Consider the following 16,436-nt stretch of genomic DNA (forward strand, 5'->3'; position numbering starts at 1 on the left):
CTAACCCTCTCTCTCTCTCTCATTCTCTCTCTCTCTCTGTCTCTCTCTCTCTCTCTAACCCTCTCCCTCCCTCTCTCCCTCCCACCCTCCACCCTTCTTTTCCTCTCTCTCAGGGCTGATGTAGGAACCAGTCTTCTACCATTAAACATGCATGAGTACTAAACTATTAGCTGTTGGTCAGGGGTCACTGGTGACGATATTGACTCACACATCCTCACAAGCTATCACCACCACACGTAGGTCACATTCATTCACAAATCCAACACACACACATACACATCACACACACACACATCCCTCCCATACAAACTCATACACACAAACACACACACTGAAACAGTAAAAAAAATGTTTCCCCAAGGCTCCAGAAATCCCTACAGGATTAGTTGAGCAGTGACCCCAATTGATTATTTTCTATTGACTGCCAAACAGTCACGATCAAACTAAAATCTTCAACGCTATATCCATGTGTGCCCCTCAGAGTTGTCAACATCAACAGTAACAAAACGTTATAATTACCTCGCCACGAGGTAGACAAATACCACACATATGTGGAAGTTTACACTGAGGTTGAACAATAACACCAGAAACATTATTGTTCTCCTATCGTAGGTAGAGGTCGTAGCTGATGTTGGTTATGTTAGTTGGCGGTGTGAAAATCGATGGCACAGCTCACTGTGACCGCCTCGAGCTACATGTCCCACCTGGCTCGGGGAGTGTATTGTGTTCAAAGAGAAGCAATTACAATGTTAATGTAACGCAGCGGGGGAAGTGATCTCGCGCCAGCGCGAGGGGGGAGAACTTCAAGGGTGATGGAGTGAACGGAGTCACTCCAGGTTAACGGCAAACGGCGTCTGGGGAGCAAAGCTAAACCCCGGGAACAAAACAGCCATTTACCGGCGGGGAAAAACATGGAGACACCATCACGCGCGCAAGAGAGAGGGTTTTAAAACCGGACTATTCTTTGTTCTACATAGACGAAATAACGAAGGAATGGGTTAAACTCTGCAGCAATATTTTTGACACGAATTTAAAATAATGTCTAATAAAGTCTTAACCGGCCAACTGATAAAAACAATAGCCTACAGGCAAGACAAACCTGTTTGTCATACACATCAAAACAAACGATTATCAAAGAAAACGATATTTTTGTTGGGATTATTGTTCTTTGGGCTATACAGGGTTTCTTTACGGCAGCAGCGCCTATCTGACCGGGCTAATATAAACCACTCTCCGCTGCCCTCCCGGGGCCTCATAATAACCCATTAAACAAGCGCATTAAGAGTAATGAAAAGGCTCTTAACCGTTTTCCAGCAGACCACCTGGATGTGTCTCTGGGGGAGGTGGCCGCTGTGACTGCCTAAAGCTGGACAGTTTTACCTTCGATTGTAAGAGGAGGAGAAAATAACAAATGGGAAGGAGGGGGGGGGGACAAAAAAAAGAGGGGTAAAGTCAAAAAATATATGATTTGAAAGATTAGCGAATGTTTAGGATGCAGTCCGAGCCACCAACAGGCATGTGTTGGACGGTGTTGGGCCACCTCACAACTTGTCAGCAATTTCCTTGCATTTTGATTGAGTTTCGAAACACGAGTCTTACGTCTCATTTACTCGCTTTAGATTCAGTAAAAAAATAGGCTAACTGTATTTTTGTTATTCTGTAGACCAAGGCAACATTCTTAACTCTTGTGCAGGGTACATAGAAGAGGATCTCCGCTTGTTGGACGATTGGCTCATTTTAATTTAGGCAGGTGTTTTGTCTGGAGAGAAAAAAATGTAGGCTAAATCAGAAGCACCGTTATGAGCCAGATTAAATGTGCGATATATTCAATAGGCATATATGATGGGCTACATTCATAATGTATTCAACCCAGCGTGCCATACCTGTGATTGTGATGCTAATATTGCTGTGTTCTGGCGAGGGGAGGAGGGAGGGGGGGGGCGGTCTATTAGCCGGTGGAGGCTAATTTACCTCCATCGCAGTCCCTCGAGACGCCGTTTGTCTTTTCAGGTTCCCTTATTAATTGAAGTGTGTTAGCGTCATTTTATGCCACTAAGCCCCGCCAGAAATAAGAAGACTGACAGGCAGATAGGCCTAAATGACAAAAGAAATGTAGTCTAGATTGTATAGATAGACAAAAACGCTGAATAGACTCTTTAGGAAATATCCTTTACAATGGTTTCTGATTTTAATCGTAAAATTCATCCAATATTTATTTCACTTTCCAAATCCTCCGGAATATTTGTGGGTAGGCTATTTCCATGGTTTGGCCCCTCTCATTTTCTTAACAGAATCCGTTTGAGGTCCACTGCACAATTGGTTTATATAGACTATGCTTCTCTCTTTTTCTCTCTCTCACACACACACACACACAAGTTAGTACGTTAAGCTATTGCTAATAAGCTATGTCTTGCCTATAGTTCAGCCTCTAAAATCATATTTCGTTTGTTGATTTTGTAGAAATATAATAGACTAAGAAACATATGGCTGCTAGACTTGCGAAACCAATCACATATTACCCAATCACATATTTCCTAATTCGTCTCTCGTTGCCAGGATATTCGAGCCTAGATTCCAAGAGTGAATAATCCATTTATTGAGCTAATACATCATTTTGTGTTTTGGAGAGAGCTGACACCAAACCCGGGGACCTTGTGCGTGCGCAGCCAAGTGCGAAATGGGAAAAGAGGAGAGAGCAGACTGCACGAGCCGGGGGTAAGAAACGAGAAGGGGGGGGGGGGGGGACCGGTGATCGGATTTAAGGAGAAAACGAAAAAAAACGTAAAGAAACCTCGCTCTCCTCTGCGAATTATGCTTTGTGTGTTCTTTGTTGGATTATTAAAAAGGGTTGTGGGAATTCATGATAGAGGGATGAACTTGATTAGCATCGTCGTGCCACTTTAATCCAGCGCCGGTTTGAGGGAATCCTCTACGGACCCGCGGGTTTCTGACCTCGTCGCCTCTCGTGATGGGTGATAAACTGTGTGTAATAAGCAGAAAATTCCCTTCAAATCTGGAAGACTATACATCTCACAAAGACAGAAAGTCAGATAAAACATCGAGCCCAGACTATAAATTAAAACCAAATACATAGAGAAATACATCTGAATACTACGGTCATATTTCATAAATGACCGGGACCGGCCATCACTCTGACAGAGAAATGCAGCTGGTCGGCCACCGCAGTTCTGACAACCGAACAACCTATTGTCAAATTCCATCAACGTGCGCTGATGAGTTTTAGGGGGTTGCACCTGCACGTGCGGTTTCCATTTCACAGGTTGTCAATACGGTTCCACGCTTAATGTATGACGTGTCCACAAATAAAACTAGGCTATGGCTACGCTGCCCTTTCAAGGGACTAACTGTATTTCATTTCTTCTTTTTCTTATTATTATCTCACATGATAAAATAGTATAGGCCTAGCTACTTTATATATTTATATACTTTATATTGACTAGCATCGTCGATGATGAAAAAAAGCCTTATAGGCTATTCGGGGGAAAAGGAGCCAGTGCAATTGTGCAGCATGCCGTCATGAAACGGCAGCCCATGAATAGGCCTATTCGACATAAATGAAGAAAATGTCTATTAAACTGTTTTTTAATAAAATATATTTTTTAATGTGAATATATTCGTATTTTGTGGATACAATACGTTTTGTTGATATTGTAATTCACATAGTAGTCTATTGAATTATTGTTGTTTTTATTATTTGTATGGCTATTGTTGTTTATTTTAAGTCTATGTCATGCTTATCTACAACCTAGAAAGAAATTGGTCTCAGATTCAGACTGTAACCTCGTCGCTTCCTGTGTCAGTGATGTTCTTGTCATCTGCGCAGAACATTAAATCAGACAGTCCTAAGTACAGAGAGAGGTCTGGAGCGTGCTGATAACGCAGGCTGCCATTAACCCTTTCACTCGCCCTGGGGATAGCAGACAGTTCTGTCTTCTGAGGAGCAAAAAGCCTTTCACACACGCGAGTCCAGAATCTCTGTTGTGGTTCTTCAGAATTGTGTTCGTCTGGAAGGAGATTCACCCAAGAAATTATTACAATAATTGTTTCGTGTTTTTACTCAGTGAAATTGTATGAAATGGAGCTTATAGGCCTAAAATAATTAGGTCGTTTTTGAAAATGAAATAAAAATCCTAGCTTAATATTTTATTTCCCTTCTTTAAGCTTTTCTTCGGTTCACCGTCAGAACAACAGCATGAACGGATCGGTACGGTTATGACTAATTGCTGTTTCTCTCGTTTAGGTGAAACCGCAGGGTGACGTCTGGTCCGTCGCTGTGTCTAGCTGGAGTCCAGAACCTCTACTGGCGTTATAAACAAAGATTCAATTTAGGCTAAAGTGGTGCGGTGATGCCTCGTGTCAGCCGCTGACTTGAATACCCACGTGTGCCCACGATCTGATTTATCTTCTCGACCACAGATTCCCCCAGGACATGGCAACGAAAACCAGCTGTCAGGCCAAATAGTGTCCTAGGGCCAAATAGTGTCCTACCTGACGTCACAATGCCGTTCCGAAGCAAGACGCGTCCGTTGCTATGCCGATCTTAAATTCCTGAGATATTTACGCGTGCTTGCAGGAAACTGTCATGGTTGCTATACTGGTTACTAGGTAGGAAGTTTTGTATTTAGGCTTATGTAAACCAGTTTATTCTACTCTACTATTTAAAGTTTTCACTTTAAACTGGTTTAAATAAGCCTAAATACAAAACTTCCTACCTAGTAACCAGTATAGCAACCATGACAGTTTCCTGCTTGCACGCGTAAATATCTCAGGAATTTAAGGTCGGCATAGCGACGGACGCGTCCTTGCTTCGGAACGGCATTGTGACGTCAGGTAGGACACTATTTGGCCCTAGGACACTATTTGGCCTGACACAGCCACTCAATTCCGGCACTGGTCCTCTGGACAGTTGTATATTTACTTGTTCTTTGCTTTATTTAAACAGGACGCTTAGCTACTCGAGGTCAGGTACATTTACATTTAGTCATTTAGCAGACGCTCTTATCCAGAGCGACTTACAGTAAGTACAGGGACATTCCCCCGAGGCAAGTAGGGTGAAGTGCCTTGCCCAAGGACACAACATCATGTGGCATGGCGGGGAATCGATCCGGCAACCTTCTGATTACTAGCCCGACTCCCTCACCGCTCAGCCATCTGAGGTATAGTCATCCTTAATACGAACCTGTAAGAGTATATCCCGGAGCTGTGTAAGAACTAAATAGTACAGTCTTATATGAACACAAACGCAACCCCGGTGTCATGGTGTTGGCAGACGTTGTGAGTCACGCTCTGGTGATGAACTCTGTTTCCTCTGCTCGAGGAAACATTGAGGTCGGCGCGCGCAAACGCTTAGTGACATGAGAACCGAGCAGCTGTTTGCAGGGATGCAACCACGCGCGGCCTACGGGGCAGGGGGACGCCCGCTCGTAGGACATAAGATGAACACCTCCTTGGAATGTGAACGTCAAAAAAGGCTATCCGTAGTCTTTACTTCGAATTTAAATGTGTTATTTGTCACACAGACATGTGCATATATCTTTGATTACTGTCTGTGATATAAAAAAAGGTATTTATGGATGAAGCTAAACAGACGTCTTTAAACCCTCTTTCGACTCCATATAATATTTGACTAAATGTGTCTTGCCGCTTAGAATAGCCTATGCCGTAGAAAGCAGTCCTCAATGGTTTAAAACAGCCTATTCCAGAGAAGCCTTTAGATACAATTTATTTTCGGTCTGAAATGTGCCTATAGAAACATATAAAAACGTTTATATATTTTCTATTGAACAAATGCTAAAAACGAATTAAATTAATTGAAGAATCAATTTTGGTTATTATTATAGGCTAAGTCACATCCAATTGAAAAGCAATTAACGAATTGAAACGTTGAAACAAAATACTTGAAGCCCAACTCAAACAAAAATGGCTCTAAATGAGAGTTGATGTAGTCTTTGCAGCAGTTTTTCGCATGTCTACATTATCTGGAATCAAGTTCCACCTTACCATCGCAAAAACAGTAATTTTCCTCAAAAATAAAGGAAAAACAAATTCGATCCATATAATTCCTGTAGACATATCAACTTAGTTGCTATGAAAGAACCGCGTCCTCTTGTAGATAGACACAAAACACATGTGTTGATCATTCACAAAATAAACAGATACTATAGTCTCAAAGTTACATAACCTAGTCCAAAGAGTTGCTGGGGGGTTCTTCAGCTGTGAACACTTATATACAGGTAAAGTTATGCAAGTTTAGAAGCACCCAGAATGTCATTGGACGTTAGAATGAAGCATTATAGATAATGGGTTGGGGTGGGGACGGGGTAGCGCAAGCGCCTCCCCCAGAAATGCAGCAAATCTCGCCCGTTTTATTGTGTTGGGTGGCTCGCGCGCTGGGTGCTGGAGACGCGCTTTGCAAAGCAGAGTCCTTGCATTGGCAGGCTGATGGTGACACGTGCCTCCTCCTCGCCACCCCCAGGCTTCACCGTACCGCATTGGCATCAGTAACGGTGACGGAAAACCAACTGTGGAAGCGCTGCCGCTACCTTTCGGAACAAACGGTCCGATTATTAATATTAGAAAGTGCGCCTGAGCATTTGCGTAAAGCTTTCCGCAACCGTTGTCGATTGTCCAAATCGTTCTCTGGCGTTTCGTCAACCATACAAGAGGGTGCGATAGCAAGATGCAGAGAGCAGGCTCCGACGTCTGAAGGTGACATGAACCTGAGGATTAACAAGTACAGCAGGCGTACCTTGAACAAGAAGTGGAGATAGCAACTGAAGACCATCGTGGCTTCGAACTCGCAACTTTCGTAGTTTAGTCTATGTAAAGAAGGAAGGAGTTTGATCAAAAATAAGTCATTACTTTGGAATAATATTATAGGTCTGAAGAAAAAAAAGAAAGAAGAAAAAGTTACATTAAACAAAGCAAAATGGCTACTTTAATCAAAAGCAAAATTTCCAATAAACTGTCCAATGCAGCAACCACGGTGTCGAACAAATCTCAGGCGAAGGTGAGCGGAATGTTCGCGAGAATGGGCTTCCAGGCCGCCACCAACGAAGAGGCGGTGGGCTTCGCCGCGTGCGATGATTTGGACTACGATCACCGGCAAGGGATGCAAATGGACATCATGACCAATGATGAGATGGGTGAGGGGAGCGGGGAGATAGGTTTAGATGGAGTGGATGGGGACACCCGATACCAGAGAGATGGCACTGGACCCCCACCTTCAGCGTCCAAAGACAGTGGTCTTTGTAAGGAATTAGCAGACGATAGACCAAAAATCACCGTTTGGGAGGCGGGATGGAACGTCACAAATGCAATCCAGGTAAATCCTTGTTTTTTTTGTTTTTTTTACAAAAACAGTTAAAAAAATACATTTGACTGCGGATTGATTATAGCTCAGTGGCTTAAATTACATTATTAATGTGCCCCCATTTGATTTCTGAAACATTTGTCCCAGCGTCTTAGGCTGAGCCTGATTCTCCCAGTCTCTGAATACGTGACTGTCATTTAGAAGCCCTCCTGTGGTAGTCATTGATTGTGTGTCGCAGTGTAGATACAGACAGACCCAATGATTAGATTTCACAGGTAAATAGGCGTTGGTAGGGCTATGGACACTATGTACTATATATAGGCCTGCATAAGACAACATTTAGTCAAGGATCTGTCAAACATGATAAAAGATGCATTTCATCCATTTGAGAGACACCTTGGAGCACGAGAGGACGGTTTCTCACCAAAATACGCAGGGATGCAGAGATGGAGTGGGCTGTCCATGTTTACGCACGATCAAGGCTGATGCTACGTGGATACGGAATGCATCACTGCACGTTCCAACACTGCAGAAATATTCTGCTCAGGTGTGCAGGTGACCTTCTGGGGTAGAAATGCCCGCAAGGTCACCAGCAAAAGCGGACGGAACGATAATGTGCTTCCATTTGTAGCCAAACTATACACGTGAAGTCAATATGAGTGAAGTCAATAACACAAAATAAAATCAATGCGCACATTAAGTGTGCTCAACTACAATGCCAAAACACATCGTGATAAAAGTCCACGTTATACTTACTAAATGAGTATGGAGACCCCCCCCCCCCCCCCCCCCCCAGGAAGTGTTCAGATTTACTGGACAGTGTCTATATACGTGACAAAAGCTCCCCCAGCGCCAAAGCCCTTGTGCGTTTTACGGTCGTGACAGACACCCTTGCGTCACTCCGAGTCTCCTTCATCCCTCTGATGACGACACGATGAGTCCGGTGGGCTCATGCTCAAAGCGAAATGGAATACCCACATCAACAACCAAGCAACGTTACCCCCCCCCCCCCCCTCCCCCAACCATCCATTAAAGGCTTCTTCATTAACAGGAATATTACAGTCGATTTACTTTTTAATTGTTAACTGAGATGTTGGAAAATATTACTACTTCTGCCGAACTATTTCCTAACGGTTTTTCTGTTTTCACAGGGGATGTTTGTTCTCGGTTTACCGTACGCTATTCTGCACGGGGGGTACCTTGGACTGTTTCTCATCATTTTCGCCGCTGTGGTGTGTTGTTACACCGGGAAAATCCTCATCGCTTGCCTGTACGAGGAAAACGAAGACGGTCAGCTCGTGCGCGTGAGAGACTCATACGTGGACATTGCCAACGCCTGTTGTGCGCCAAGATTTCCAGCACTTGGCGGCCATATTGTGAATGTAGCCCAAATCATAGAGCTCGTGATGACCTGTATCCTGTACGTTGTTGTTAGTGGTAACCTGATGTACAACAGTTTCCCAAATATGCCGATCTCACAGAAGTCTTGGGCCATCATGGCCACCGCTGCCCTGCTACCCTGCGCCTTCCTCAAGAACCTGAAAGCAGTGTCTAAGTTCAGCTTGCTCTGCACAATGGCCCATTTTGTCATCAACATCCTTGTAATAGCCTACTGCCTTTCTAGAGCAAGAGATTGGGCTTGGGACAAAGTCAAGTTTTACATCGACGTCAAGAAGTTCCCCATTTCCATCGGTATCATCGTGTTCAGCTACACGTCTCAGATCTTCTTACCCTCTCTGGAGGGAAACATGAATAAACCCAGCGAGTTCCACTGCATGATGAACTGGACCCACATCTCCGCGTGCATCCTCAAAGGCCTGTTTGCTCTCGTGGCTTACCTGACCTGGGCAGACGCAACCAAGGAGGTCATCACTGACAACCTACCGTCCACCATCCGAGCTGTCGTAAATATTTTCTTAGTGGCCAAAGCTTTGCTGTCATACCCTTTGCCATTCTTTGCTGCAGTCGAGGTGCTGGAGAAGTCTTTTTTCCAGGATGGTGGACGCGCGGTTTTCCCCGATTGCTACGGCGGCGATGGACGCCTGAAATCATGGGGCCTCAGCTTGCGCTGTGGCCTCGTGGTTTTCACTCTGCTGATGGCGATATATGTGCCGCATTTTGCCCTTCTCATGGGTCTCACGGGCAGCCTGACGGGCGCAGGGCTGTGTTTCCTCCTCCCCAGCCTCTTCCACCTCCGGCTCTTATGGAGAAAGCTGCTTTGGCACCACGTGTTCTTTGATGTCGCCATATTTGTAATAGGAGGAATATGCAGCATATCCGGTTTCATTCATTCCATGGAGGGGCTTGTAGAGGCCTATAAGTATAACCTACATGATTAGACGCTCTAAACGTCGGCCGGAAATAGATGTTACTGCACACCCTTATAGTGATTAATTCAACCCCAATGAGCTCCCATGCTTACAGAATCCATACGTAATAAATGGTGCGCGCCCCAAACGCAGCATATATTCGCGCGCTCACTCTTGCACACACGCACACAAACTTACACACACACATAGCCAAGAGAAAGAGCTCGAGTGTCTTACACAAGATGGACTATTACATGAAGTGCACGCATATGACAACTAATTGCATTTTCCATATTTTTCTGTGGAGTGAAGGTTTACAACATAGATCGACCTTAAATTAAATTGCAAAATGCGCAATTTATCTGTTCATCGCTCTTGTGGGAGTCATTTCATTTGACATTCAAGTTTGTGATTTTGGACAACAATTCGACGGTATAATGTGATGAAATCGTAAATAAGATATTTATTTGATGCCACTTTCTTCTTCTCGATGATTTGCAATATTTTAACGGGCAATGAATGTGATGGTTAACACATAATCTTATTGTGGACTACAATAATGGCAACTAACATGATGGCAATTAACAACAGGAGAACATAATGTATTTGTGAAAGGGACAAGCGTCAAAAATGTAGACGTTTATTAGCCGACTGTCTAACAAAAGACCCTGGACCAGATATGAACAACCCACCCAAGCACTAATTTGGATTGGACGCAAATATGATGGTATAATTATAAAAAAATACAAAAACTATGCATTGAATGTATTATATCCAGACACATAAAATACACAACCTCTAAATGGTAGGTGCAGAGAAAAACTCACGAGCTGCTGCAGCTGAATCCACAGTGTTAGCGGCAAATTAATCAAAAACAGGCCCATCACGGTTCAAACACCGTTTGACCGATAGTAGGATTTTTGAGACGGTGTCCTGGACACGAGGTGACACGGCCCAAACCTTAATAATCCTTTCCCCAGTAAATAGGGATTTGAAAATATTGCCTCATCAACAGATTATCAGCATCACTTAACTATGCCGCATTCAATTCAAGCCTTTCTTCAAAATGGGTTCCGTATTTAAGCATTTGATCTGAAGTCTTCTAAATTGGCATTGATTTAATGATGATTCAATGTCGGGAATTCTAGTGTTTGAAACATAAGATAATAAGAGATCATTAAAGAAGAAAATGTGCATAAAGAACATTGTTAGCATTCTGTGCATTCCAACGGGTTCTGTGGAAATGTTAAAACCGTATGTGTAGTGTTATTGTGGTTTCAAAAAGATGGAATGTATATCTCAAAAATCGTTATCATATATCGTGAAAATGAATATTAAAGAATAAAGAAATAAGTGACATTATATTGTAAAAATGTGTGTGATTTTATGTAATGAAGTAAGAAACCGTGAGAAACGTATTTTTTCATGTTCATTTCTTTCAATAAAATATGAAAGAAATGTTGGAGAAATCTTTCAGAGAATTATTGCATGAACATGAAGGCATTTTTTCTAGATCGTGTGTGTTGTGGAGAAAAAAGATAGACTGACGATAAAGACAGGTGTGTGTGAGAGAGAGGGGGGGAGGGGTTGTCTCGTGCCATGCATGACATATTCTTTTGTTCTATAATTGTTGCTAATTTGCCTTTTCGTGCATGTTTGAAATTACGAACAGAATCTTACATTGACAGACTGTAGCTTTTACAACAGATTTTTTGCTCTCGGCAAGGCAAAAAATAGGCCCTTATTACCTGCTCAACATGAGGCCTGTGCCTTTGAAGACATCTGGCCAAATTATTTATTATTCGAAACGACCTGAGTTGCCAGCCTCCATATGGTTTCGAGTCTGTTGCTGATGTCTACTTTTAAGTCCACCTGATGCAAACGAATTTAAGCAAATATCCAGTAGCCTAGGCCTGTAGGCTAAATCCACAAGATGGCCCTCTCAGGGCCTACTTTGGCCTATAAACACCGTAGATAGGGCCTGACAAAAATAACGAATTATAATTTCATAAAAACATCTAAGGTTGGTGAAGGTAGGTGAAACCCCCACGATGTGAAGAGTACCACGCCAATTTTTGTGAAATGATTTAGAATAAATGATCATTTTAGCTAAACTGTGCGAAATGACAATACTTGATCATCGTCCCCCTCCCGTAAGTCTTTATGTTGTAGGCTTTTTTGGGGGGCCCAAACTCTTGGGTTTCACTACCATATATTAAAATAAGATAAATGGACTATATTCAGCAAACAGAACCCATAATGACTCCCACTTGTGTTTTCTTATAGACCTCTTCTTATCGCTCACCGACCATCTATGTCTCACAAATTAATTTGTTTAAGGATTAGGCTTGTGTAGAAGACACACTTAACTATTCACAAGAACCACGAAATTAAACTGGCTCACTACATAGCCTACGCGGTATTTTGGCATTTGTACTTTATTGTATCATAATATTGGCGAACTGACAAACACTTAAGCCAAAACCATTATGCTACGTTACCATGACCATGACTATAGCGCCACCGGGTGGAGAAACACGTAGCCTACAGTCGGCCCATCGGCGTTAACGTTAACTGCATTGTGGCTGTTATTTTATACAATTTTTTCAATAGCCTTACACATTTGAAAAATGTATTTAATCAGAGCATAAACATTACAATAGATCACCTAAGATGAACAAGTGTCAATTAAATCACATTTATTAGCTTCAAGTAAATAGGCGTTTTCATAAAACTTTCATAATCGGTAAAACAAAACAAAAAAACAAGTATATTTCTTACATGAAAGTAGAATGATGGGAAACATGTAAAATGCATTTCAAAACAACCACACAGAGGGCACAACATCCCAACTGACAAACATCCACATCAGTCATCCATCCTCCTCAGAGAGCAGTGGTACAGCCAGGCATCCGTTAAAGCATGGCGCCGGTATGCGTGTGTGTGTGTGCATCCCAGCAATGTTGTGTATGCATGTGTCTGGGCAAGTGTGTGTGTTCCCGTGAGCCCAGCGAGGGTGTGTGTGTGCGCTCATGTGCAGGGGCCCGGGCTGGGGACCAGGGTGTGCGTTTGTGTCCAGGTCATGAGTTGGTGGGGGTCTTGGTGGAGTTCTGCACCACCCAGGGGTGTGTGAGGACTTCCTGGATGGGGAGGCGATGGAGGGGGTTGTGTTTCAGCAACCTGCCAATCAGGTCGCGGCCTCCAGCGGTCACATGATCCGGGAAAGTGAACTCCACCTAGAGGACAACAGATAAGCTTAGCATTCAGCAGCCACTTTGATCCAAAGCACAACAGAAGGTCACGGATCTGCTGTAGTAAACACCATTTATATCACATTGTGTCACGTTGGATAACAGTGTGAGATTAACTGAGTAAAATGTAGTATTGCAAGCATCGCTGAGAGATCAGAGTTTGGCGGATCAACTTATAAGATCAAATCTATGCTGCTGCCCCTCCCCCCCCTCCCCCCTGTGTGGTGGTTACCCTGGAGATCTTGCGGTAGGTCTCCTCATGACTCTTGGTTTCGAAGGGCGGCCGTCCCACTAGGAACTCGTAGCAGAGCACGCCCAGACTCCACAGGTCCACCTTCTCATCGTGGGTGCGGCCCTCGATCATCTCTGGAGGGAGGTAATCCAGCGTGCCGCAAAGGGTCGACCTCCTGGAGACACACACGTTAGATCATGTTTATAGAGATGGATGGAACAAGCACCTGGAGGAGAGCATGTGTGTGTGAGGAGAGTGTGTGTTGACCTGGAGGAGGGCGTGTGGACAGACCAGCCGAAGTCTGCGATCTTCAGCTCCCCATTGGCTCCCAGCAGCAGGTTCTCTGGCTTGATGTCCCGGTGGATCACCTTCTTAGAGTGGCAGTAGTTCAGAGCATCTGTCAGCTCCATGATGTACTGAGGAGGAGAGGAGGGATGAAACCAGAGGAGGAGGGAAGAGAATGAGAGGTGAGGGAGGAGGACAACAAGAAAGGGGGGAGGAGGAGAAAGGGGGGAGGGGGGGGTCAAGGGAGAGCAGCCCAGTCAGTACAAAACCACAGAGGCTCCACAAGAGACCAGATGCTCCATCAACAGTACACATACACACAACTAGAAAAGGCAAGTTTTTTACACAGCTCCATGCTGGAGAAGAGTGTGGTTTGCTAGTTTAAACCCGCTGGACAGGAGAACGAGAGGTAAACTCCCTCCGCTGTGAAGTGTGCGGTTGTTGGGTAGACTTACCGTGGCGCTACGGGCCTCATCGAAGTGGCCGCATCGCTGCAGCTCGCCGTACAGCTCCCCCTTGGGGGCGAACTCCAGGATGAGGTAGACGCGCGCAGCGTCGTGGAAGTATCCGTACAGACGCAGGATGTTAGGGTGTCTGAGGAGGAGACATGGACACCATCACACAGGGGCTGTGTGTCTACGTGGGGTGTGTGTGTGTCTACACAGGTAGGGTGTGTGTGTGTGTGTGTGTGTCTATACAGGTAGGGTGGGTGAGTGTGTGTCTACACTGGTAGGGTGGGTGTGTGTGTGTCTCTACGTGGTGGGTGTGTCTACACAGGTAGGGTGGGTGTGTGTGTGTCTCTACGTGTTGTGTGTGTGTGTGGGTTATGTGCGTGTGTCTACGTGTGTTTATACATGGGTTGTGTGTGCATGTCTTTGTGTGCGTGTGTGTGCGCGCGCATATGTCTACTTGTGTGTGTGTGTGTACGTGTGTCTGTACCTGAGGTGAGACTGGATCTCCACCTCCCTCCGCAGTTGGTGTTCGACCCCAGCCTTCTCCAGCTGCTTCTTGAACAGCACCTTCAGGGCCAGGATGAACATAGACTGCCGCTCCCTGGCCAGGTACACGTTACCAAACTTGCCCTTCCCCAGCGGACGGCCGATGTCAAAGTTCTCCAGGCTCCAGCGCTTCCTGAACGCCAGTCAAAATATGGCACGATTATTATTTATGTTTATTAGGTCTTATATTTTTATGTTAATGACTCCCCTATGCTGTGTATCCACCCATCCATCTCTAATTTGCCTATACTTACTTTCCAGGTTTAGATGGACCGGTCGATTTGGGACCCTCTACATCTGTCTTGGGCTGGCCCTGTGCGGGTGTTGGATGAGGGGCCTGGCTGGTCTTAGCCTGACCCTGGAGCTGGTTTTGTTGTGGAGCAGGGTTCAACTTGGGCTGGCCTTGTGCAGGTGTGTGCTGGGGGGCAGGGTGCACCTTGGGTTGGCTTTGGGGCAGAGTGGGAATGTTTTGAGGTGCATGGTTGTTCTTGGGGTAGCTACAGGGCTTGGTTTGGGCCTGGGGGACAGGGTTGACGTTCTGGTTGCCATGGTGCACGGTTTTGGTTTGGTTCATGGTTTTGGGCGTCTGGCCTTGCGTTGCAGGCTTCTGTTGTTGGCCTGGGGGCTTCGGGATGCGCTGGGGACCGTTCAACACCCCCAGCACGCGTTGGGTTGGCTTTGGAGTCCACACTGGCTTGCGGCTCATCTGGGAAACCGGAACTCGTTTTGGACCGTCGATGCTCGGCTGAAAACAACACAACGCGAGTGTAAAGACATGTCCCGCGGCGCGACAGCAAAACAGCGGAAAAGAGTGGTGTTCCTGTAGCTTAGCCTACATTAGTAAATGTACATTAAATGTAAGCTACATTCTAAATAGGAAAACGTAAACTTGCAAAGTCAGGGGTAGCTACATAAGTGGCTTGGGAATCTTACGAAACGTTTGAGTTGTAGCCAAGAGCATTTTTGTAAAATAAACAAAACAGCAACGTTATTACTACACACATCTGCAAAAGACAAAGACAACTGGTGTCAAGAGTGTGCAAATAAGTGTGCAAATAACTTAAATAGTAGATTCTGAGGAGACCCCGTTAATTGTAATGTGTAAATGAGTAGCTAGCGAGCTACACGTACCTTCTGTTCAGACAGTTGAGGCTTAATATCCTTTGACATATTGACTTTAAATTCAGCAGCATCCATAATCTGAAGGGAGAGACAAGTATTGTTGATTTATCTCGTGGAAATTAGCTGTACCACGACCAACAAAGAAAGCATTTCTTCGTTAGCGTGGCATCGGACAAGCCCGCGACAATTCGTCCTTGTCTGCACATTTCATTTCGTTTGACATATCAAAGGAAGTGGCAGGTTACTAGTAGACAAACATTAAAATGTGGTGCTATAACGCTTACCAATAATGTGTGGCAGCTGAAATCAAAAACTTGAATCCACGCACCGCAGAGTAAAAAACGATCCAATAAGAATCCAGCTAGTAGCTAACTAGCTAACTAATGCTACATAGAAAAGACAGCAAGTTAACTTTAGCCAGCTAACAAGCTAGGAAGGGCGACTATCGTCCTGTATTTGGCTTGAGGACCAGTTCCAGTAGACAGTTAAATTGCAATTTCTAATCTTCTAGGATATTGTTAGCTACCAGTAGGGCTAGCTAGGTTTGAAAAGCATACAGAAACACACTAGATGGCTATTGATTAGAGCGAATTCATCCACTTAACCACTAGTTCGTTGGTTCGCACTTCACTTTGCTGACGTGAATACAGCCTGGCAAATTTTTCTAGCTGTTTGATTTCAAATATCCTTTTAAAAACCTCCTCTGTGCTCGGTTGGCTGACGGGCCATGCTGTCTTCCCCAGCTATTGGATGATACACAATTCTGACCCTGACGTCACATATAACTAATACACTCCAGAACACTAGATGGGGCAAGGAAAGATTAGATTAGATCTCAGGCAGAGGATGTTACGATGAACGAATTCTTCAAAATAAAGGTACCTGACCAGAAAAAGCTCTCTTTCC

At 44.5% G+C, this 16,436-nt stretch overlaps 2 protein-coding genes across 2 annotated transcripts; one reads left to right on the forward strand and one right to left on the reverse strand.

Moving 5' to 3' along the window:
• The first annotated feature begins 6,444 nt into the window (after positions 1–6,444).
• slc32a1 (solute carrier family 32 member 1) lies at positions 6,445–11,025 on the forward strand. Its single transcript, XM_047026462.1, has 2 exons — positions 6,445–7,345; positions 8,485–11,025. Exons 1-2 carry the CDS (start codon positions 6,950–6,952, stop codon positions 9,670–9,672), a joined length of 1,584 nt encoding a protein of 527 aa, XP_046882418.1. The 5' UTR covers positions 6,445–6,949; the 3' UTR covers positions 9,673–11,025.
• Positions 11,026–12,074: 1,049 nt separating this feature from the next.
• On the reverse strand, positions 12,075–16,245 carry aurka (aurora kinase A). Its single transcript, XM_047026463.1, has 8 exons — positions 15,815–16,245; positions 15,540–15,608; positions 14,663–15,153; positions 14,350–14,541; positions 13,866–14,004; positions 13,393–13,541; positions 13,126–13,300; positions 12,075–12,878 (listed from the first exon to the last, which is right to left on the reverse strand). Exons 2-8 carry the CDS (start codon positions 15,603–15,605, stop codon positions 12,723–12,725), a joined length of 1,368 nt encoding a protein of 455 aa, XP_046882419.1. The 5' UTR covers positions 15,606–15,608; positions 15,815–16,245; the 3' UTR covers positions 12,075–12,722.
• Between the last annotated feature and the right edge of the window lie 191 nt (positions 16,246–16,436).

This window comes from Hypomesus transpacificus, chromosome 9 (assembly GCF_021917145.1).
Source record: "Hypomesus transpacificus isolate Combined female chromosome 9, fHypTra1, whole genome shotgun sequence".
NCBI lineage: Eukaryota > Metazoa > Chordata > Actinopteri > Osmeriformes > Osmeridae > Hypomesus > Hypomesus transpacificus.